The sequence below is a fragment of the Ursus americanus genome, chromosome 32 (genome assembly GCF_024610735.1).
Source record: "Ursus americanus isolate L20-20 chromosome 32, mUrsAme1.1.p, whole genome shotgun sequence".
Classification (NCBI taxonomy): domain Eukaryota; kingdom Metazoa; phylum Chordata; class Mammalia; order Carnivora; family Ursidae; genus Ursus; species Ursus americanus.
Genome location: NC_142158.1, coordinates 30,773,086 through 30,796,455, shown reverse-complemented (window position 1 = coordinate 30,796,455; position 23,370 = coordinate 30,773,086). Strand labels below are relative to the sequence as shown.

The 23,370-nt window shown below is 39.3% G+C and overlaps 1 protein-coding gene across 9 annotated transcripts in view; it reads left to right on the top strand.

Moving 5' to 3' along the window:
* The window catches only part of FKBP5 (FKBP prolyl isomerase 5), a 120,369-nt gene that overhangs the window by 70,342 nt on the left and 26,657 nt on the right, over positions 1–23,370 (top strand). For all 9 annotated transcript variants that reach the window (XR_006775303.2, XM_045772048.2, XM_045772056.2 and 6 more), the window contains 3 exons: positions 3,223–3,365; positions 4,322–4,436; positions 20,454–20,610. Coding sequence is in view for 8 of the 9 variants with exons in the window: in XM_045772048.2 (XP_045628004.1) it covers positions 3,223–3,365; positions 4,322–4,436; positions 20,454–20,610 (415 nt within the window). In the remaining variant the exon portion in view is untranslated. The remainder of the gene's footprint in view (positions 1–3,222; positions 3,366–4,321; positions 4,437–20,453; positions 20,611–23,370) is intronic.

Genomic DNA, 23,370 nt, shown 5'->3' with positions numbered 1-23,370 from the left:
CAGTTGTTCTATCATGAGTATATATTATTATTTTTTGTGTGTTTTGTATTTTTTTTAATTGGGGAAGTATATTTTTTTCTTTTTTATTTTAAGTTTTTATTTAAATTCCAGTTCGTTAACATACAGTGTAATATTAGTTTCAGGTATACAATATAGTGATTCAGCACTTCCATACAATAGCTGGTACTCATCACAACAAAGGGAAATAATTTTTTTGAAGATTTTATTTACTTATTATTTTAGAGACAGAGAGAGAGATTGAGAGAATGAGTGGGAGGAGGGGCAGAGGGAGAAGCAGGCTCCCCGATGAGCAGGGAGCCCGATGTGGGGTTTGATCCCAGGACCCTGGGATCATGACCTGAGCCGAAGGCAGATGCTTAACCGATTGAGCCACCCAGGTGCCCAAGAGGAAATACTTTTTAAGAAGAGTCTCTCAATTGGCAATTTTAGAAATATATACCTGTGTTCATACCAGTGTGGCTCTTTGCTCAGTGTTTCATTCAGTAATGGGATCTCGATGTAAGAGCAGCTTTATGTTCCCAAATGAGAAAAAAAGCAAAGGCGCGGGCATGATTTTTTTAGGTTGAGGCTCCTATGGATTTAATTGACAGGCTAATGTTTCTGACTTCTAAGGCCTAGTGCAGACCTTATCTGTGAATTAAGCTTTTGCTGATGGCTCTAATCCCCACCCAAAAGCAAAAGCCCCTTGTTTATACTGTGTGTTAGTGTTTACCATGATTTGTTTAAAACAAAAACAGTGCATGTATCTTTCTCTTCCACTAGCCATACTACATTCCATGGTCCTTGGAAGGAAGATGCGAATGGCCATCTTTGTATTAATAGCTATACCTTTGTTCCTCGGTAATTGGCTAAATGTCTTGAACAAATGCACAGTAGTAACTCCCACAATATGAAGATTTCCTGAAGAAGTATGTCTTAAAGTATCAGAGTTGATAGTAAAAAAAGAAAAAAAAATGTTCTCGAGGGCCCTCTCTAAAACCTAGCAGTCTTTGAGGAGAATCCGTGACAGGAAAGCCAACCTATCAACGGGAGACTTTACATTTCACCTGATGATTCTGGGCTGTTTTCACAGTAGAACCATGTGTGAGCATATAAATTGATGTAGCCATTTTGGAAGGGCATTTGGGCAATATGTCTGTCAAATTGAAAATGCACATCACCTTTGCATTTCTAGGAATTTACCCTCCAAATATACTTGCACAAAGTAGACAATCATATATGGACAAAATATGTTTCTCGGTAGGAGAGTGACTGGAATATTATGCCGTCATTTAGAATGAGGTAGATCTGTTTGTATTTACGATGATGATGATGGCTGTCCTTTTATTATTTATTATTTTTATAAGTAGGCTCTACACCCAGCATAGGGCTTGGACTCCGAACCCCAAGATCAAGAGTCGCATGCTCTACTGACTGAGCCTATATGCACCCCGATAATGATTGCTGTTCTTTATTAAGCCAGACACCATGCTGTGCATTTGACATGTTTTATCTAATAATTCTTATAACAATTTTATGGCAGGCACTATTATTATCTACATTTTGCCAATGAGAAACTAAGGCACAGCCCTTAAATAATTTGCACATCACCTGTAAGGGGCAGACCTGGTATTTGAATCCAGATAGTTTGAGGTTAAAACAGGTTGCACTTTTAACCTCTAAGATGCATATTCTCCCTTCTACTGACAAAGAAAGATCAAGGGGGGTGCAGAGAGAGAATCACAAGCAGGCTCCATGCCCAGCATGGAGCCTGACTCGGGCTCCATCTCACAACTCTGAGATCATGACCTGGGCCGAAACCAAGAGTTGGTCGCCCAACTTACTGAGCCACACAGGTCCCTCAAGATACATATTAAATGAAAAGCCTAATTTAATGTATAGCATGCTATCATTTGCATCTTAAAATTTTTAAAAAGTGACAGCACACACAGGAAGGATATAAAAGGAACAACAGTGGCTTCTTACAAGGAGGGAATGGATATCCTTTCACTTTATATCTTTCTCTCTTGTGTGTGCTTTAATAATAAGCATATGTAACTTACAAATTTTTAAGTAAAATAAGTATCTGATCTTTTGAAAAATTTTAATTCTTAATGAAGACAAGCTTAGTCATAAGTCACGAATGCTTAATGCATCTCTACTTACCAACCTCGGTATAGAGTTCCCCTTATTCTAATATCCTATCACCTGCTCTCAGTTCAGGATAATAGCTTTCTTCAAAATTTACTTCCACTGGAATTCATTGTTTACCTGAATTCGCTGTCAGTCCTTAAGTTTTTGATTGACATCAGACCTCATTTTTGTATTTTACCCCTTTAGATCGCCTACATTTTTTTATTGTTTCCCAAAGCATTTGAGACTGCTTATTGTAAGATATAATTACAATTACATAAGCTAGGGGCAGGTGGGTGGCTCAGTCAGTTAAGTGTCTGCCTTTGGCTCAGGTCATGATCTCAGGGGCCTGGGATCGAGCCTGCTTCTCCCTCTCCCTCTGCCTTCCACTTTCCCTGCTTGTGCCCTCTCTCTCTCTCTCTGTCAAATAAAACAGAAAAAAAAATTATATAGGCTAATACACTTCTACAGTTGAGTAAAGTCAACATTTAGTTTCCTGGAAGCAGGAAAAAAGGAATCTGAGTTCAGTAGTTCTTGTGATTTGACAAAAGAACACATAATCATTTGTTTAAAAAAACAAAACTTTTTTTTTTTCTAAATTTTGAGAAGACATCTTTCATGGGCCAATTTATGCAATTTATACTTTCCCAGTTGTTAGTTGTTTTTGTCTACCCAACTAAATTATAAGCTTCCTTAGGACAAATTCCATTTTATTCCATACCGTTTTGGTTCTATCTATACCTAGAAAAATGCCCTTATTATTATAGTCGAAATTATAAATTAAGCAACAACTGCAACCCAGATATATTTCAAAGATTATGTTATTGCCGCTTTTCAAAGATTCAATCTGGGAGCAATTTAGAAACTGATACTACTTTCATCCTTCTCAGGAGGGAAGCTACTCTGATCACCTTCAAAAATCACAATTTATTTCTTAGTGGGTAGCTTTTTACCAGGTTCTTTTGTAACCCCTGCTTCCTGAGTATGTAATATAAAGAGAATAGGAAATTTGTTTGAACTTGTGTTTATGACAGTTAAATATTTTTAAATATGGCCTGTAGCGTTCAACCACCTTTTTCTTTCTTTTAGGCCAAGTTATCAAGGCATGGGACATTGGGGTGGCTACCATGAAGAAAGGAGAGGTCTGCCATTTACTTTGCAAACCAGAGTATGCATATGGCTCGGCCGGCAGTCTCCCCAAAATTCCCTCAAATGCAACTCTCTTTTTTGAGGTGAGTGTGTGTGTGTGTGTGTGTGTGACGTTGCCTTGTTAGCATCTGTTCTACTATAGTGCTGGCTCTGAAGCAACAAGCAGTGGAACAAGGAGCTAGGCTTGCTATTGAGAATCAGATCCAACTTATTTATTTTGGAGCTTGGCTTCTTGAATTGTTTCCCACAAACCCAAGGGGTGTGTGCCAGTGCTTTCTTAGAAGCGTGTTTCTGGCACAGAAATGTCATATCCAAATAAACAACAGACACCAGGCTTAAGAAATAAAGGTTCTGGTCAGTGGTGTGAGTATAACATACTCAAAATGGACCAGAAGACAGGTTGGAAATGTGGGAGGCTTGTGTTGAAATGTACCTAAACCAGATTGTAAGATTTTTTCGTATTATACAGGTTCACTATTTGTCACAGATCTCACTTCTTCATTAGAAGCAGTAGGTGGTGGTAATGTTATTCATCCTGTGTTGAATTACATATGTTTGTCCAAATCTGTTTAAAAAATTGAGGGAGGAAATGCCTGAAACATCATAACTAGGTAAAAAACACCTTTAGTTGGTCGTAGCCCTGATTGATAAGATTTATTTTTACATTTAAAAAGGGAATTCCATGAATCTGGGGTGGAAAGGTGGTGGCCTTTAGAGTCAGACAAAATAGTTCTGGGCCTGTAGCTCTGTAGCTCTGGCTTCTTGCCCACAAGGCAGCTTTCCTAGTATTTCCTGTCTGTCTTTGCACTGCAACCCCGCAGGATGCAGTCCTAGACATTATCATTACGTGAAGGCTCTTTCCAGGTATTGAAAGTGCAGTGTTCCTTTTTTCCTACTTTTCCAATAACTGAGATGCATAGATAAATATAAAAGAGTTTTATTTTGTAAAATGAAAGGAGAATTGGTTGCCCTTGTCTTTAAGTATGTTAAGTTGGCTCTGTTTGGTCTTTTCTCAGCCAAATTCTTTTTTCCTTTCTAGATTGAGCTCCTTGATTTCAAAGGAGAGGATTTATTTGAAGATGGAGGCATTATCCGAAGAATCAAACAGAAAGGAGAAGGATATTCAAACCCAAATGAAGGAGCAACAGTAGAAAGTAAGTATTGCTAAATAACAGCAATTAGTCCTTAGAAGTTGGGTTCCATTTATGGGGACAAAGTGGAGATTTCTTTCTAAAAATCTGTTTATAGTAATAAACAATTGGATATAGCCCAAGAATAGTTTTAAATTCAACATTTATTTAATAGTGACTTTATTTGGTAAATATTCATCCAACATGTCCATGCTAAGTACTGTGTCAGCTTCTGTAGACCCAGAAAGTGAATAAAAGGTCATCCCATCCATCAAGTCCAAGTCTGTGGACTCCTTCATGTGCCAGCAACTATGTTAGCTGCCTTACGTATTTATTCATTTATTTCTCACAATAACCTTACGAGATAAGATTTATTATCCCCAGGTTAGAAAAGTGAGTTCCGGGAAGTTGCATAAATTGCCCAAGGTTACGGAGTTTCTAAACAGAGCAGTTAGACTGTGGTGCACTTCAGAGCTCTCCGACCCATTTCACCGGCTTTCCTCAAGATGAAAAAGTTCGTTTTAGTTAGATCAAAATTGGATAATAGTGTTCATTCTATTCTAGGAAAACTGGGTTCAAGTTCTGCTTTGCCATTTATTGGGTGATTTAAAGCTATTCCATTTTTTCATTTGCTAAGTTGGGAATAAGGATACTACTGGGATACCTGATCATTCTTCCTCCCTCCCAGAGCACGTTCTCTATACCATCATGTACCCTATACTATAATCAGTGTTTGCCCTTTTCCCCAGTACACAGCGTGAGGACCAGAATCTTTCATTTTTTTGTTTCCAGCATCACCTACAGTCCCTTACATGCATTTGGTGTTCGGTAGATGCTCTCTGCCTGGATAGATGTTTGAAAGATGCCATTCACTGAGCTGAAGTACTTTAAAAAAGAGAGTTGTGAGAAAATGTGGAAAGATACTTCCACTAAGAAAACAATCAAAGCACCAAACAAGGATGGCAATATGAACTATGGTAAAAGGCCTATTTAAAGAGTTCATTTGGAACAATAAATTAGAATGGTTGATTTTCTTATCTTTACCCTTGTATATACTATTTGAGACCCATGTTTCATTTCCATGAGTGTGGCAAATTAGTTCAAATTGAGTTACTCATTTAGTTGGAAATAATTATAAATAGTATTATTGTACTATTGCAGTTGAAGTGTTTAGGTAGCTATCATTCGTGATAAGTTTTGGAATACATGAAGAGGAGCTCAAATGTTGGAGAAATAGCTAGACTAAGAGTCGGAGATAGGATTCTGGCTTCGGCTGACTCTAACTAGCCCTTGCCTCTCTGGGGGTTAGCTTCCTTCCTTTCCGGTGACACCAGGGTAGACATCTTGATTTCTAAGGTCCTACTACCCCTGAACATTCCATGACAGAATTCTAAATGTTTATGAAAGTTACAGGGGTGATACAAAATTATCTTCAGCAAATATGTAAAAGATTATAACATACATTTTGATTTTTTATTATGAAAATTTTCAAACATATACAAAAGTAGAGATTTTTTCCCTATGATATAGTAACTCCCCAAATTCAACAATTTATAATGTATATTTTTAAACTGGAGGTTTTTGGCAACCAAAATAAAAGGAAAAACTTTTTTCCCAATTATAGACAATGCCACAAAGCCACCACTGTAGAGCTAACTTTGGGGCAGGCTAAATTAAATCAGATCTTGCTCTTAGTAGTAGTTTCAGTGGGAGTCTTTATTTTTAGCTTTCTGTTTTAAAATAATTTTCAACTTATAGACAAACTGTGAAACTAGTACAGAGAATTCTCTTATATGCTTCACCCAACTTCCCCTAATGTTCACATCTTCCCTCACCACAGTACATCTGTCAAAGTCAGGAAATTAACCTTGATGCAATACTATTAACTGTTCTGCAGATCTTATGTGAATTTCATCAGTTCCCAAACTGATGTCCTTTTTCTGGTCCATGGTCAGATTCAGGATTCACCGCTGTATTTAGTCCCTCTGATAGTAGTCTCTCCAGTCAGTGACAGTTGATCAGTCTTTCTGTGATTTTCATGACTTTAACATTTTGAAGACAGCTGGCTGTTTATAGAATATACTTCAGTTTGGGTTTGTCTGATTAGATTGAAGTTACACATTTTTTGAAAAATACCATAGGAGTGATGTTGTGCCCTTCTCAGTTCATCATTATCAGGAGGTACAGGATAGTGATGATACTAACTTGGGTCCCTTGGTTAAGGTGGGGTCAGCCATGTTTCTCCTTTGTAAAGTTCCTATTTTTACCTTACTGAGTATCTCGTTGGGAGAGAACTACTAAGAGACCATGCAGAGATCTTCTGTTACATCACACCTTCACATATTGATTTTAGCATCCATGAATGATTTTTTTTCTATGAGTGATTTCTGTATGCAGCAGTTATTACTGTAGTATTTGCCTAATGGTGATTTTTCTATTTCCGTTGTTCTTCTACAGTTTAATTGGAATTCTGCTATAGGAAGAGCTGCCTCTCCTTCTCTGTTTTTTCAGTTATTATAATAGTCAGGACTCATGGGAATTTATTTGATTCTGTGGGTTATTATTCATTGCTATTCTTATTTGTTGCTCAGATTGTCCCAGGTTTGGCCATTAGAAGGTTGTTTTCAACATACCTGCTTTGGTTTTTAAGCACTTCCTTACTTTTTTTTTTTTTTTTTTTTTTAATTTTACTTATGGGGCACCTGGATGGCTCAGATGGTTAAACATCTGCCTTCAGCTCAGGTCATGATCTCTGGGTCCTGGGATTGAGCCCCATGTCAGGCTCCTTGCTCAGCGGGGAGTCTGCTTCTACCTCTCCCTCTGCTTCTCCCCCCCACTCGCTCTCTTTCTCTCTCTCTGTCTCTCAAGTGAATAAATAAAATCTTTTTAAAAATTATTTTTAAAAAGGATTTTACTGATTTATTTTAGAGACAGAGGGAGAGAATCCCAAGCAGACTTCATGCTAAATGCAGAGTCCGACCAAGGGCTCAGTCCCACAACCCTGAGACCATGATCCTAGCTGAAACCAACAGTTGGATGCTTAACCAACTGAGCCACCCAGGCGTCCCAGTACTTCCTTACTTTTGGTATAAGATGCTCTAGGCTCATTTTGTAACTTCCTTGCTGTTTCTCCAAGGAGCTCTGATTTCTTTTATTAGAGATATTCTAATATTTAGAATATTTAGAAACCAAGATACCTGGGTACTAGGTATACTCACACTATGGAATGTTATTGCTTCTAGAACCTCTTAAGCAGACAGAGCTAGGAAATACATGTGCCTCAATATGCATATATACACAACTATATGTATTCTTTATTAGTCTGTATATGTATTGCAAACTATGAGTACATACTAACACTGCCAGTTCCAATCCAGCACCACAGGTTCACTCTCACCTTCTCCCGTTGCTTATTTAAAACTGCTTTCTCCAGCAGTGAGAAACGTTACTCTCATTATCCACAATATATTTATTTGCTTAATTGTAGTTTACACAGAAAGTAGTTTTAGAATTGCTAACCCACACCCTGTGAAAAACAAACTTCCTAACTATAGGAAATATTTGCGTATAGTTCCTTTAGGCATGAGCCTTAGAGCATACATTGAAAGCACTGCTTTCCAACTTCGGTTAGTTATTTTTTGTCACTCCCTTCAGTGTGGTTATGCTATTCCTTCCTAATGCATTTATGTTCATTCGTTATGTTTGTGTTCCACACACACTGGTTGATGATGTTGACTACTTATTTGTGTTTGGGGTAGATGAAACATTACCATGATTCTAAACTATCCAAAAAGATATACACAGAAGTGTTTTTCCCCCCTCATCTCTACTAACCTGTTCCCATTTCCCCATTATTTCCACCTTCCTTCCTACCTACCTCTGTTGGTCACAAGTCACATTAGTTCCTGGTTTATATTTTTTGTATTTCTTCTGCAGAAATAAGCAGGTACCTGTATTTTTTCTCTTCTATTTCCTTCCCTTAACATACTATCAGTGGATTTTTTAAAAATTTGAATAATTCTTTGTCTCATTTTACTTTTTCAGTTTCCAAATATCTTAAGAAAGGGTAATGACTGATTTTTGTCTCTCATCTTGTTAGGATTGTACTTTCTTGGGAAATTTTAGAGTAAGTGGTTTATTTTGACTTTTTCTCCCAAAAGTTCTTTTTGGTTTTCTGGAACTAATCAGGTTTATAAAAATGTATTTTCATTTATCAAGGGTAAGGTGTCCTGCTTTCCCTCTTTGAAACAAGTTCACCGTGTGTGGGAGGAGGACAGAAGGTTGACTTAAAAGTGGTCTCTGTCCGAAACCACGATCACCTTGTTCTTTTGGAAGTCTTCTCAGTCTTGACCAGTTTGCCTTTTCTGATAGCATCACCTTAGATTCAAAGCCAGGAAGAAATTCCAGAACTAAAGCCAATTCTGCAGTGAAGGAGAATAGGAGACAGTGATGATCCATCATATAACAAATCATTATAGACACATAAGAGTTACAGAGTGCCTGTCACTTTTGTGTAAAGGTACAGTGAGTAATCAGGGGAGGGGCACACAGGCTTTGGAAGTGATAGACTTGAATACTGAATCTTGGAATCGCTACTTGATATTCTTAGGACTTTAGACAACTTACTTGACTTACTTGGGCAATCAGATTTGTCATCTGTAAAACAGGAATGATAATCTTTTACACCCACAGAGGTTGTTGTGACAGTTAAATGAAGAAAGGTGCCTAGTACAGGACATTTAATTTCTTCTTTCTACTCTCTATATTTTGCTTAATTTGCTTTGCTTCCTGAAAATAGATTTAAGGAAGGAAATCCTTGACTCCTCTTCATCTTATATCCTACATCCAGTTCATCAGCAAATCGTTTTGGCTCTACCAGGGTTGACCTGGAACCCATGATTAATTTGTCTTTGTTGCTAAGGAAAGTCTTCAAACTAATTCTATAGCTTCTTAATACTTATTGTACCTAAATACTATTTATCCAGGATGTTTGTTTGGTTTTTGGAGAATAAAGTTATGGACTGAATCAAAAGACTTTTACTGAATTGTGATCTTTTGCTTCCTTTTAATTATTTTGTATGTGGAAGAGGAGAGAACTTAACATTAGTTGACAGGATTTATTCTTCCTCAAAAAAAATTTAAGATTGTATTTATTTGAGAGAAAGAGAATGAGAGAGAGCACAAGCAGGGGTGGGGGGGGGGCAGAGGGAAAAGACAAAGCACCGCTGAGCAGGGAGCCTGACGCAGGGCTCCATCCCAGGACCCTGGGATCATGACCTGAGCCGAAGGCAGACACTTAACCAACTGAGCCACCTGGACACCCCTCAAAGAAATTTTACCCTCTCTGTCAGGATCCTATTAATTGCAGATCAATTTTTAGATTCTGTTCCAGTGTGCTTTTTCTTATGTCAATTAAGATGACCATCTTGTAATTTTTATTCAATCTTGTTCTTTTTCCATTAAAAAAAAAAAGTCACAGTGTTCTAAGGTAGTCTAATTGACTTTGGGATGATGACTGTTACTTTAGTCATCATACTTTAGTTGCCTGCAGTAGCCACATTGTTAACTTTTAGCTTTGCTTTCTTAGAAATCTAATCTGACTGGCACAAGGCTCTAAATAGCTACCACTCCTCCTTCCCCAAGTCCCCCATCTTTCACATTTTTTGATTTGTTAACTTCGGTGCTTAGAGTAGACACATCAAATGCTGGCTGCCTGTGGCTCTCTTGCCTCATGGTGCTTTCCACTGCATTTGAATGCAAAAAATGCAGACAGTTGTCAGTGTTTTCAAACATGACCATTTCAGCAGAGCCATCTGCAGGATTCAGTTTGTTGGAATACCCTTCCTTCTCACCTCCTTTCCCTATCCAGATACCGCTGAATTCTTAAGAGACGGGCAAGGGGTTTGGAGAATGATTTTTAAAAAGAGTAAGAGGGGCGCCTGGGTGGCACAGCGGTTAAGCGTCTGCCTTCGGCTCAGGGCGTGATCCCGGCGTTGTGGGATCGAGCCCCACGTCAGGCTCCTCCGCTATGAGCCTGCTTCTTCCTCTCCCACTCCCCCTGCTTGTGTTCCCTCTCTCGCTGGCTGTCTCTATCTCTGTCAAGTAAATAAATAAAATCTTTAAAAAAAAAAAAAAAAAAAAAAGAGTAAGAAATCCACAGTCGGCTGGAAAATAGGGAGAATATAAGAAGTGGATTAGATATTATGAAAAATTTCTGGACTATATAAAGTAGATAAAATTGGACTGATGGAAACTAGACTCAGGAAACCCAACTCAAAACAGGTGTAGAGGAGATCTCTGCAGAGGTACATACCATTCTTCTCAACAAACTTGGGCAGAACTCCAAGCTCACAGTCAGCTGGTGCAAGGGAGCCAAAGCAGGCTATGGGGCAATCACCAGGGTTGTTATAAAACAATATGGAACAGCTGGGGCAGTAAATTTTAGTAGCAGTACTCAACTTTGGCTGAATTTAGAATTACCTGGGGAGCTTTTAAAATCCTGATGCGGGCCCAACCAGTTAAATAAGAATCTTAAATCTCTGATGGCTAATGATTTTGAACATTTTTTCATGTGTCTGTTAGCCATTTGTATGTCATCATTGGAAAAGTGTCTGTTCATATCTTCTGCCCATTTTATGATTTGTTTATTTGTTTCTCACGTATTGAGTTTGAGAAGTTCTTTGTAGATCTTGGATACCAGTCTTTTATCTGTAGCATCATTTGCAAATATATTCTCCCATTTCGTGGGCTGCCTCTTAGTTTTTTTTACTATTTCCTTGGCTGTGCAGAAGCTTTTTATCATTAGCCATCAGGGAAATTCAAATCAAAACCACACTAAGATACCACCTTACGCCAGTTAGAATGGCAAAAATGGACAAGGCAAGAAACAACAATTGCCGGAGAGGATGTGGAGAAAGGGGATCCCTCCTACATTGTTGGTGGGAATGCAAGTTGGTACAGCCACTCTGGAAAACAGTGTGGAGGTCCCTTAAAAAGTTAAAAATTGAGCTACCCTATGACCCAGCCATTGCACTACTGGGTATTTACCCCAGAGATACAGACGTAGTGAAGAGAAGGGCCATATGCACCCCAATGTTCATAGCAGCATTGTCCACAATAGCTAAATCGTGGAAGGAACCGAGATAGATGCCCTTCAACAGATGACTGGATTAAGAAGTTGTGGTCCATATATACAATGAAATATTACTCAGCTATCAGAACGAGTTCTCAACATTTGCTGCAACATGGACGGCACTGGAAGAGATAATGCTAAGTGAAATAAGTCAAGCAGAGAAAGACAATTATATGATTTCTCTCATCTATGGAACATAAGAACTAGGAAGATCGGTAGGGGAGGGGGGATAGGGAAGGGAGGGTGATCAGAAGGGGGGATGAAGCGTGAGAGACTATGGACTCTGAGAAACAAACTGAGGGCTTCAGAGGGGAGGGGGCTGGGGGAATGGGATAGGCTGGTGATGGGTAGTAAGGAGGGCACGTATTGCATGGTGCACTGGGTGTTATACGCAACTAATGAATCATCGAGCCTTACATCGGAAACCGGGGATGTACTGTATGGTGACTAACATAATATAATAAAAAAACATTAAAAAAAAAAAGAATCTTAAATCTCACAGGCTGGAACTCCAGGCACACGTTTTTAAACTCCCTGGGTGATTCTAATTTGCAACCAAAGATTGAGAATTACTCTAGGGTCTGGCTGTGTCTTTGCTCCTGGGCTAAAGTCAGTAAGACCAGGATTTCTAAAATAAAATAGGGATCTGCCTCAGAAGACTCCGTGTGTCAGGACTTGGATTTAGAGAATGAGGATACAAAGTATCTTTGAGATTTTAAAGCGGATTTGAAGGGAACTAGCTCTGCACAATAGTAAGTAGGCTCAAGTGTTTTGCTCCTGAAGTCAGGCTTTTTTGTTTATCACCACTGGGGAAAGACGTGCCCAGCCTTCATGGGCATATCGTGCTCAGCTTATAGTAAATGCTCGGTAAATATTTCTGGAATCTCCACCCATAGATTTCCACAATCAGCCCACCCCTTTGGGGAAAAGCCTACCATGGAAATGTATTTAACCACTTAGATAAACTGTGCCAGGTATTGACAATCATTTGGTCTTTCTGAATCCTTCCTTTATAATACGATCAGATAACAAAGAAACATCAGCAAGTACCCATGAGAAAAAGAAGCCCCAAGATGGACTAAGAAGAAATAGAAAAGAACTTCTAAAATATTTGTTATTACTGGGGCACCTGGGTGGCTCAGTCAGTTAAGCGTCCAACTCTTGATTTCAGCTTAGGTCATGATCTCAGGGTCCTGGAATCAAGCCCCATGTTGGACTCAGTGCTCAGCACAGAGGTCTGTTTGTCCCTCTCCCTCTGCTCCTCTGCCCCCCGACCCACATGCGAACACGCTCTTCCTTTCTCAAATAAATTAAAAATCTTTTTTTAAAAAATAAAATACTTAGTACTATCTTCAGAGATACTTAATAGGACATTAAATTCATAAGTTAAAAAACCAGCTTCTCTGAAAAAGGAAAACGAAGATAAAGTTTCTGGAAATTAAGAATATTGTCAAAATTGGAACTCAGAGGAAGGGTTGAAAGGCAAAACAGGCAGTCCCAGAATTCTGAATTGGTGATATAAAAAAGGTAGTCTAGGATCTCTCAGAACGTAGATCAAGAAAACCCAAAGATATGGAAGGTGAAAGAAAGGAGATGGGGATGAAAAATCAAAGATAGACTGATTGAATCTAATCAAACGTGATAGAAGAAAATTTCCTAGAGAAGATAGAAGAACCTTAAGAGTTGAAAAGGCCAGCTGAGAGGGGCCTACAGCAGCAAAGAGTGCTTTTTCACCTAGATACGTTCTGGTGAGATTTCTTAATCCCACAGCTTAAAAGAAAATTTTGAGCTTTTCCATGGAGGAACAAGCTCTATGCAAACAAATGAGAATCAGAATGACATCAGACTTACTCATGACACTAAATACTACATGACAATGCTTTGAGCATTGCAACTATGAGTATTTTGAACCTAGAGTTGCATACTCAGTCAATTCCTTTAAGTAGAAGAACAAGATCAACTTTTTGGAATATGCAGACTCATGCCCTTTTTGGAAAAAAAAAATACTGTAGGATATACTAAAATATCGCAAAAAATAAAGCCAAGAAGTGAAGACTTCAAGGCTTAAGCAACATTAGTGAGCAAAAAAGTAATTTCCATAACATGTCAGTGAAGTTGGATGCATTTATCTTGACAGATCCCTGAAATTTCAGGCAAAACTATAATGTTAAAAGTAATAATAGGTTAACAGTCCAGAACTGGGTCATTTTAACAAAATGCGATGCAGTGGGAAATGGAGAGGGGAGGCAAAATTGTCGAAAATGATTTTCTTGGGGCACCTGGGTGGCTCAGTCGGTTCAGTGTCCAACTCTTGATTTGGGCTCGGGTCATGATCTCAGGGTTGTGTGCTTGAGCCCTGCATCGGGCCCGTGCTTGGCGTGGAGCCTGCTTGAGATTCCCTCTCCCCCTCTCCCTCTGCCTCTCCATCACCATCCCCCCTCACTCACACACACACTCTCCTTTTTTCTGTCAATAAATATCAAAAACCAAATGGTACCAAAAATTGGAAATAGAGGAATGAGTTCATGTATGCCCATGTTGAGATCTGATAGAGCTAAGAGGGTTTTTTTGGTTTTGTTTTTCACATGCTTTTGAAGTATTTGTGAATGTCCTGGTAAATTTTGTCCAGTAAGAGAGAGCAAATTCTTGAAACCACTTTATTATACGTTTTCACAAAATAATATAGTGTGGCACTTGGTCTAAAATGGACAGTGTTTATTCTTTCAGATATCTTTTTTTTTTTTTTAAGATTTTATTTATTTATTCGACAGAGATAGAGACAGCCAGCGAGAGAGGGAACACAAGCAGGGGGAGTGGGAGAGGAAGAAGCAGGCTCACAGCAGAGGAGCCTGATGTGGGGCTCGATCCCATAACGCCAGGATCACGCCCTGAGCTGAAGGCAGACGCCCAACCACTGTGCCACCCAGGCGCCCCTATTCTTTCAAATATCTTGAATTTATGTAGTTCCTTCTAAAAAAAGTAGCTTCAAGTCTTCAGGTAGAGTAAAATCTTAGTAGAAAATAGGCCTTTTTGTTATTTAAAAAATCCAGCCAGTGGATTTTAATACTTTAAAATAGTATTAAAGGGGGCGCCTGGGTAGCGCAGTCGTTAAGCGTCTGCCTTCGGCTCAGGGCATGATCCTGGCATTCTGGGATCGAGCCCCACATCGGGCTCCTCTGCTGGGAGCCTGCTTCTTCCTCTCCCTCTCCCCCTGCCTGTGTTCCCTCTCTCGCTGGCTGTCTGTCTCTGTCAAATAAATAAATAAAATCTTTTAAAAACATAAGTAAATAAAATAAAAAATAAAATAGTATTAAAAAACAGAAGCTCCATATCAGTAAAAATTTAAATAGCTCTTGGAATTTATTAAAAATAGTAGTACTGACTACTATTCAAAAAGGAAAATTCCCATAAGTGAGTGAAAATTACTACCATTTTCCTTAATGCCCTGTTTTCAAGTTAATTGTTAAATAAATATTTACTTTCTGGCCTTGAACTGTGTGTTAGGCACTGCGAGGTACAAAAGAAGTGTAAAACATGGCCTTTGCCTCCCTACTTTGAGTTTTATTCATACTGCAGTAGTGCTCTCTGTGGAGCCAGTAAGTGGCTTCTTGAGCCGAAGTTCTAAAACATGTTTAATCTGGTATAATTTACCACTCATTGCAGGAAAATAATCATAGCTAACTTCCACTGAGTTCATCTCTGTGTATCCACACGTAGCACAGTGTCCTCACACAGTAGATACCCTGATATAAGAATGAACGAATGCCGGGTGCTGGGCGAAAAGCTTTCATTCGGGCCCTGATTTAATTCTCTCCACAATTACTAGTTAGCTCATCTTGTTTTCCCTATTTTGTGGATGAAGAAACTGAGCTTCAGATAATTTAGATGACCTTGCCCAAAGCCACAACTGTTAAGTGGCAGAATGGGACTGGAATCCAGGTCTGACTAAAGTGCTTTCCCGGTGTGAAGAGAGGAATGATGCAGATTCGTGTTGGTGGAGAATTTATGGCTGTGCATACGCTTCCTATTTAGACTAAGATCTATCATCTGTCATCCGTTTGCATGAATTCTTCTAGTCAGGTAGCCAGGGTGCATGCCTGCCCTCAGTTAGCGTCTGCCCCTCAGTTCTGTCAGCAGTCATTGGTCATCTCTCTCGGTATAAAGTGGTACAGAGGAGGAAGGAGGCAGTTGGGGGAAATTTGACCACCATGCTTGATGGGAACAGTTTCTCTTCTAATCAGTGATTAATACGGCTCTCCTGATTTTAGAAATCCATCTCTGTTTCCTTGTTTGCCTTTTCAGGGCGTCATTAAGAATCCACTGTCTCTTGGATGTTCTGCTCTATTAGGCAGGCAGAGAGAAACTCATTTGGCATGAATTAGGCAGCAGAAAAAACCCTTGCCATGTGGGAGTAACCTGTCAGAACCTGGTTTTCTCTGGCCAGATGACTGGTCTTCTCTAGTAGTAATGCCATTACAACATTCCCATTCAGATCCCCGTGACCCAGTAATTGTTTTGGGAATGAGTGCAAAGCTATCAGACACCAGCTACTATAATTAGAAAAGGGAAAAACAGACACTTACCAGAGCTAACGTCTTGAGGCTGGAGCGTTTACGGCACTTTTTTTTTTTTTTTTTTTTTTTTTTTTAGGTTATGGAGCCTCCTTCTCAGTTTTGCTTCCTAAAATACAAATTCTAGTTTTTGGGTTCTTGCATTCCAGTTTTTGTTACTGCAGTACACTCTCTTTCCTTTTCCCCCCTATTTTAATCGGAGTACAAATTGCTGTCAGCACATCGAGTTCATGTGCCAGCCACATTCAGAACAGGGTGTTCTGTGCTCTTCAAAACAAAATTGCTCTAGGGCAGTAAGAGAACAATAAGTCAGAGCTCCAGTTTAAGTGATGCTTTGCAGCAGACCCGGCTTACTTGATGTGGTTACACTCGGGTTGCGCAGCAAAGCTCGGGTAATTTCATTTGGTTTGACTTCATGGGGTTTGGAGGACCTCCCCCCTCCAAGTTACATGGACTTTAAGTCAAGAGAAAATGTTGTTCCTTTTTGTGTATTTTTTTTTTCTCTACCAAAAAAGCCCTAAGTAGAAGCATCCTGTATGTACTTTTATTCTCTTTGGGCACGTCATAGATCATTTACTTCCCGTAAATCATGCGGTTGGAATTAGCAGCAGACCTCCTGAGCCCTAGAGGCTGAGCTCCCAGTGAGTCATGATGGTTATTATTAAATATTTATTAAGTGAGTATTTGCACTAAAAGATGCAAGGTCAAAAGCAACCACAGGTCTTCCTTAGCCAGAGTTGCCACGGTTTTCTTTGGTATCAATTGTCGAGACAATTAAAAAAAAAACCCAAAAAACAAAAACCGAGCACTGGCCCTGTAGGAGCCAGGCATGTTCGCGTCTGTCACCATGAAGGGGGCCCTGCTGTGGCGGTCCTTGGCGTTTCTGTGGCTCCAGGTTGGTGTGTGAGTTCTTGTCAGCAGTCTTGTAGTACTTGTCACACCAGTGTTCTGAGTTTAGAAACCAGTTAACAGGGAGATAGCCCTTGCTACTTGCAGATGTAAAGAGTGAGTGGGCTGTATACTCCCTGAGCCTGTGTTACCTTCTCTTACTCTGACATTCCAGATGAAAAGGCTATGGTTTTATACGTACATATGAACTGGTGTGTATGTGTGTGTGCATGTATCAGTTTAAGATTTGATGGTACTGTAGGTAGTGTTCAGGTCCAACTTAGAAGAGTTAGGTTTACAAAAAAAAAAAGTCCATACATAAAGTAGTAAGTATGAGAGTTATTGCAGATTTTTAAAAAAATTTTATGTTAGTCACCATACAGTTCATCATTAGTTTTTGATGTAGTGTTCCATGATTCATTGTTTGCATATAACACCCAGTGTTCCATGCAATACGTGCCCTCCTTAACACCCGTCACTGGCCTGTCCCAGTCCCCGACCCCCCTCCCCTCTGAAGCCCTCAATTTGTTTCCCAGAGTCCATAGTCTCTCATGGTTCATTCCCCCTTCTGTTTACCCCCCTTAGTTATTGCAGATTTTTACCTTCCTACCAGGTAGCCGTAAACATTGGTTCTGTCCTTTATTGTGTCTCTTATGCCAGCTGCTTTCATTATAGTTTGCTTGCCTTCCTTATAATTTGAACCCTTTTTTTGGCTTGCTTGCTTCACTTATCTTTCCCAACACGTTTATTAGTAGCCAGTCTTTTTTTCCCCCCTAATATGATGGGTTGTCCCATGTAAAGAGAACTTCTGGAATTATTTATGTAATTTTAACATCGAGTACATGCATCAAGCTGAAAACTAGCCTAGGAAACTGACACACAGGCAGGAATCCTTTGCAGAGTCTCTGGATTTCCTGTTTTGAAAACACATTCAAACTTGATCAACCAAAAACCACAATGAATGTACTGATAGTTTCCTCCCCCACTAAATGTACTCTCCTTTAGGGAGGAAGATACTTCTAACAATAAACCTCAGACAGAAAAATCTGTCAGCTGAGTTGTGAAGCACCAGGATAATAAGTCTCAGTACTTGAGAATATTCCTCAACTCATGAGCTGAAATTCACTTCACTCAGCAATTTTTTTTTCACGAAAAATATCATCACATTAGTCTATATCAAATTTCTTGGGCAGATTTTAAAATATGTAAGAGCATAAACTTTTCAGAACTCTCAATTCCTTTAGCAACATCAGCTTTTCTTTATTTTAGTAAAAATATCTTAAGCCATAGACACCCTGCAGAACCTCTCTAGATGTATCTGAAAATAATAAAGCTGAATTTATTTGGAACTATTTTCCAATTCGAAAGAATTTTCAATGTGCTATCAGTTGACTGAGTTTTGTTTTATCTAGAGCATTCCAAAAGTGACTGTACTAGAGAGGATCATCTGCATTTATGACTGTGGGACATAGAGCAAAATTCCACCCTGAGAGCCAGTGTATTTCTTGCCCTTGTTTAGAGAGTCACGCCTCTCTCTAATTTGGCCCGAGTTCCTTGGACTTCATCCTACGTCTTCGACGGAAGCACGTCAGGATGGTCTTAATCCTAGTAAATCAGAAAAGGATAGAGCTTTATTTTTTTTTTAAGATTTTATTTATTTATTTGACAGAGAGAGAGAGATCACAAGTAGGCATAGTGGCAGGGAGAGAGAGAAGCAGACTCCCTGCTGAGCAGAGAGCCCCATGCGGGGCTCAAACCCAGGACCCTGGGATTATGACCTGAGCTGAAGGCAGATGCTTAACCGACTGAGCCACCCAGGTGCCCCAGGATAGAGAGCTTTAAAGCATAAATGCCCATGTGACATTGTGGCTCTTGATGTCTATACCACTGCTGTGTACTTTTCAGCGTTTATCTAATTTTTCAGGCCTGGGCTTAAAGGTACCTGGTCAAATAATTAACTGCAGGAATTGGCTTTGAAGCTGGTTTCTGGCCTGTAAGAACTGTATCACTGGGTCATAGATTCATAGAATTGTAGAGCCTCAGAGGACCTTTGAGATGTAGGTCAAAAGTAGAGTAAGTTGGAATTGAATTTGTGTTGGGAAACTAATAATTGTCTCATGAAACAAGTATAACAGAATGAGTAATTTTTAGTCTCTCTAAAGCATGTTAAAGTTAGAGAAACTGGTGTTAGAAAAGAAGCATTTTAGGAAATGGTTACATTTGAATCTAGGCCATTACATTACAGAAGTTAGAATAAAGAATTTTCTTAGGAAAGACCGATTATTACATTGCTTGGTGACTGCTGTGCCATTGCGTGAGCCATCCGTTTTTCTTACTGAGTCAAAGACCCAAATGGAAGAGAATGAGTATCTTTCATATGAAAAGTAGTTGGAAAGATTCAGAGAGTTGCTTATCCTAGAAAAAAAGTAATGGATCAAGAAAAATATACATATCTGTGTGCATTTTTCCTATTTTGTCTTGAAGAAACAAAAGCTTCTCTAATATGAAACTACCCTAGGAATTAGCTGAGTGAGTTTAAGTGGAATAGGAAATTAGGCCCCAAGAAATTGACCTCTTAACATTTCAGAAGAGATGGTTAAATAATTTGATTTGTGAAGTTATAGTAGACTAATGATTCCTTCACATTTTACAGTTATCACTCCACTAAGGGGTATAGCTGTTATATAGTTATTGATGATGCTGACTTTGGGTTTTCTGTTTTTACTCAAATATATTTGTGGATGAGATTAACACTCTTAAGAAAAAAGAGCTGCTTTTTTCAGTTAACCTTTGTTTATCTTGGGGAAATAGTCATTTAGTTGTTTTTTTTCCAAGCATCTGAAGTCAAAGTGTAGTTATAAATGTCTAAGTCATTATAAATTTGATATTAAATTCATGGGCACCTTGATAATTATCTATTAAATATTCTAGCATTTCTTGATCCTGTGTTACAGGTGAGGAAATTTCTGTCATATAGTAGGTATAAATTAAACCTGTGTTTCTGCTTTGTTTTATTATCCACTAAGCTATCTTTTTTTTTTTTTTTAAGATTTATCTATTTATTTTAGAGAGAGTGTGAGTGGGAGGCACAGGGAGAGGGCGAGAGGGAATCCTCAAGCAGACTCTCCACTGAGCAGGGAGCCTGACATGGGGCTCTGTCCCAGGACCCTGAGATCACGACTTGAGCTAAAATCAAGAGTTGGCCACATAACCAACTGAGCCACCCAATTGCCCCTCAAGCTATCTTATTGATACAGTTGTTGGTAATCACAAGTTTAAACTTAGAAATAGGATTGCTCTTAAATTTTCAGACTGGGTAGACGAAGTGTCAATAGGCCATACCCCTTGTGTGTCTAGATGAAATGAGAAAGGGGAAATAATCATTTATCATTTCCCTAAATTAGCCAGTCCTACAGAGCAGCTTTGATTGACCTGTCTCCTTTCCCTCAGTCCACCTGGAAGGCCGCTATGATGGAAGGATGTTTGATTGCAGAGATGTGGTATTCATTGTTGGGGAAGGAGAAGACCATGACATTCCAATTGGAATTGACAAAGCCCTGGAGAAAATGCAACGGGAAGAACAATGTATTTTATATCTTGGACCACGGTAAGCAGCATACCAGTTCAGTACACAGTGAAGTTATCTAAAGGACAGGGGTGTGTGTGTGTGTGTGTGTGTGTGTGTGTGTGTGTGATATAAGAAGGTGGTCTACTTTCATTTTTTTTTTTTAAAGATTTTATTTATTTATTTGACAGAGATAGACAGCCAGCAAGAGAGGGAACACAAGCAGGGGGAGTGGGAGAGGAAGAAGCAGGCTCATAGCGGAGGAGCCTGATGTGGGGCTCGATCCCAGAACGCCGGGATCACGCCCTGAGCCGAAGGCAGATGCTTAACGACTGAACCACCCAGGCGCCCCTACTTTCATTATTTTGCATGTAGCTCTTCAGTTTTCCCCACACCATTTACTAAAGAGACCATCTTTTCCCCATTATATAGTCCTGCCTCCTCTGGCGTAGATTAATTGACCAAGTAAGTGTGGATTTATTTCTGGGCTCTCTATCTTGTTCCATTGATCTATGTGTCTATTTTGTGCCAGTATCACAGTGTTTGGATTACTGCAGTTTTGTAGTGTATCTTGAAGTCTGGGAGTGTGATACCCCTCTTCACCTTTGTTCTTCTTAAGATTGCTTTGGCTATGTAGGGTCTTGTGTGGTTCCTTATAAATTTTAGGATTATTTGTTCTAGTTCTGTGAAAAATTCTATTGGTATCTTGATAGAGATTGCATTGAATCTGTAGATCGTTTTCGGTAGTATGGATATTTTAACAATACGAATACTTCCAATTCATAGTCATGGTATATCTTTCCATTTGTGTCCTCTTCAATTTCTTTCATTAGTGTTTTATATTTGTGACAACATGGACGGAGCTAGAGGGCATTGTGCTAAGTGAGAGAAGTCAGACTGAGAAAAATACCATATGATTTCACTTATATGTGGAATCTAAAAAAACACAAATGAACAAACAAAACAGAAACAATCATATATACAGAGAACAAACGTGATTGCAGAGGGTTTGGGGGGGTTAGGTGAAATAAGCAAAGGGGGAATTAAGAGGTACAAACTTATGGTTATAAGATAAGTCACAGGGATGAAAGGTATAGCATAGGAAATACAGTAAATAATATTGTGCTAATATTTTATGCTAATGGATGGTGACTGTATTTGTCATGGTGAGCATAGTGTAATATAGAATCATCAAATCACTGTGCTGTACCCCTGAAACTGATGTAACATTGTACTCAACAATAATTAAAAAAAAAAACACAGGTATACACTTGCTTTTTCAATCAATATTTTGGTGTTTTCAATGAAATTAATGGTAACAGTGGAAACAATTAAACCAGGCTACAGTTAGTCATGGAGTGAACTAATGGGCCATGTAATATCACAAAGATCTGCGAGCCTGTTTACTTGATTGTTGGGTGTCAAGGATAGGACTAACAGGCGAGTTTTGCTCTTTATTTGTTTTGCCTGCCATATTGTCAAGACAGGATGCTACTGGCTCGTCTCACATGATTCTCCTGCCCCCCTCTTTCCTTTTCTCTAAATTAGGTGGGAGGCAGTAAAACATGTGAGGGTTGGAAGCAGAAGAAGCATTTGGATGATTTATTACCACTTGAATTTATGCCACCTGTTCTTATACAGAGTCCCTGGGGGGAAAAAAAAAGTGTTCTTCCTGGATCTAAAGGCAGCGGAGATGACTCATTTTTGCCTAAATTCTTCCCATCATAAGGATATCCATTAGCACTTCCCAGCTTAGAACTATCAGACACTAACAGTCTCTCTTGTGAAAACATGTTTGGCATTATTTTTGGACCTAAAATTATACCATGAATCTAACCCTTCTATCTTGAGAAATGGACCCTTGAGAGAAAGCAGGGTGTTTTGATTCTGTTTGCATGAAAGTGCATCTGCTTATCTGGAGGCTCCTCCCTCTCTGGCTCCTTGGATTTCAGTCCAGGATTCTGAGTTCTTGCGAATGCGGACGGCCTGCACTTACCGATAGGTGCAGCTGGACTTTTGTACACTTGATGGCCTTTGTGGAGCCTCGGGAGTAACTCAGTGGCGTATTCACCTTTGCCCTCATACCTGAGCCCTAATTCTGTTTCCCAGGTGAGGTTTGGCCAGGCCTGCCGATGCTCTACACCTGGACCCCTTTTAGAGCCTTCGTGGAGGCACCTTTTATTTCACACCTTCTTTTTCTCTGCCATCCTTTTCCCACTACTATATTCCTGTTTTAGTGTGTTTTATTTACATTTACCCTATCATTGTAGTTCACCTTCAGGTAAACTTATTTCTCTCCTTCTAGAAGGAACTGTTTTTTACTCAAGTAGAGCATAAAGAAAGCTGTCTCCTCCATATCCAGGTAGTATCTAATTATTTTTAATCTAGCTTTCTAAAATTGTAGTTCTAGACTCATATGAAGAGAGTGGTGTTTATGTCCACTGCATGCTTTCAGATTTCAGCTCCTCGAGGATGGATAATTCTGCATACATGCAAGCATAGATTGTATGAATCAGTTTATTACATTTTGAGCTAGCTAACAAGACAGCTTGGGGGGCAGCTGGCTCAAGTTTAATGGCAAAGAGATACAGAAATCATCCTTACATTTATTCATGCAAATAGTTCCTTGCACATTTAAATCGTTTGTTGTGTCATTAATGGTTAACCCCCCCACTATTACCTTATCAGCTGTGTCCACTTGTACAAGTCACTTAACTCTCCTCAGCCTCAGTTTCCCCTTCAGTAAAATGGGGATAACAGGATCTGCATAAAGTTGTGGAGGTCTGAGTGAGGTAATGCACG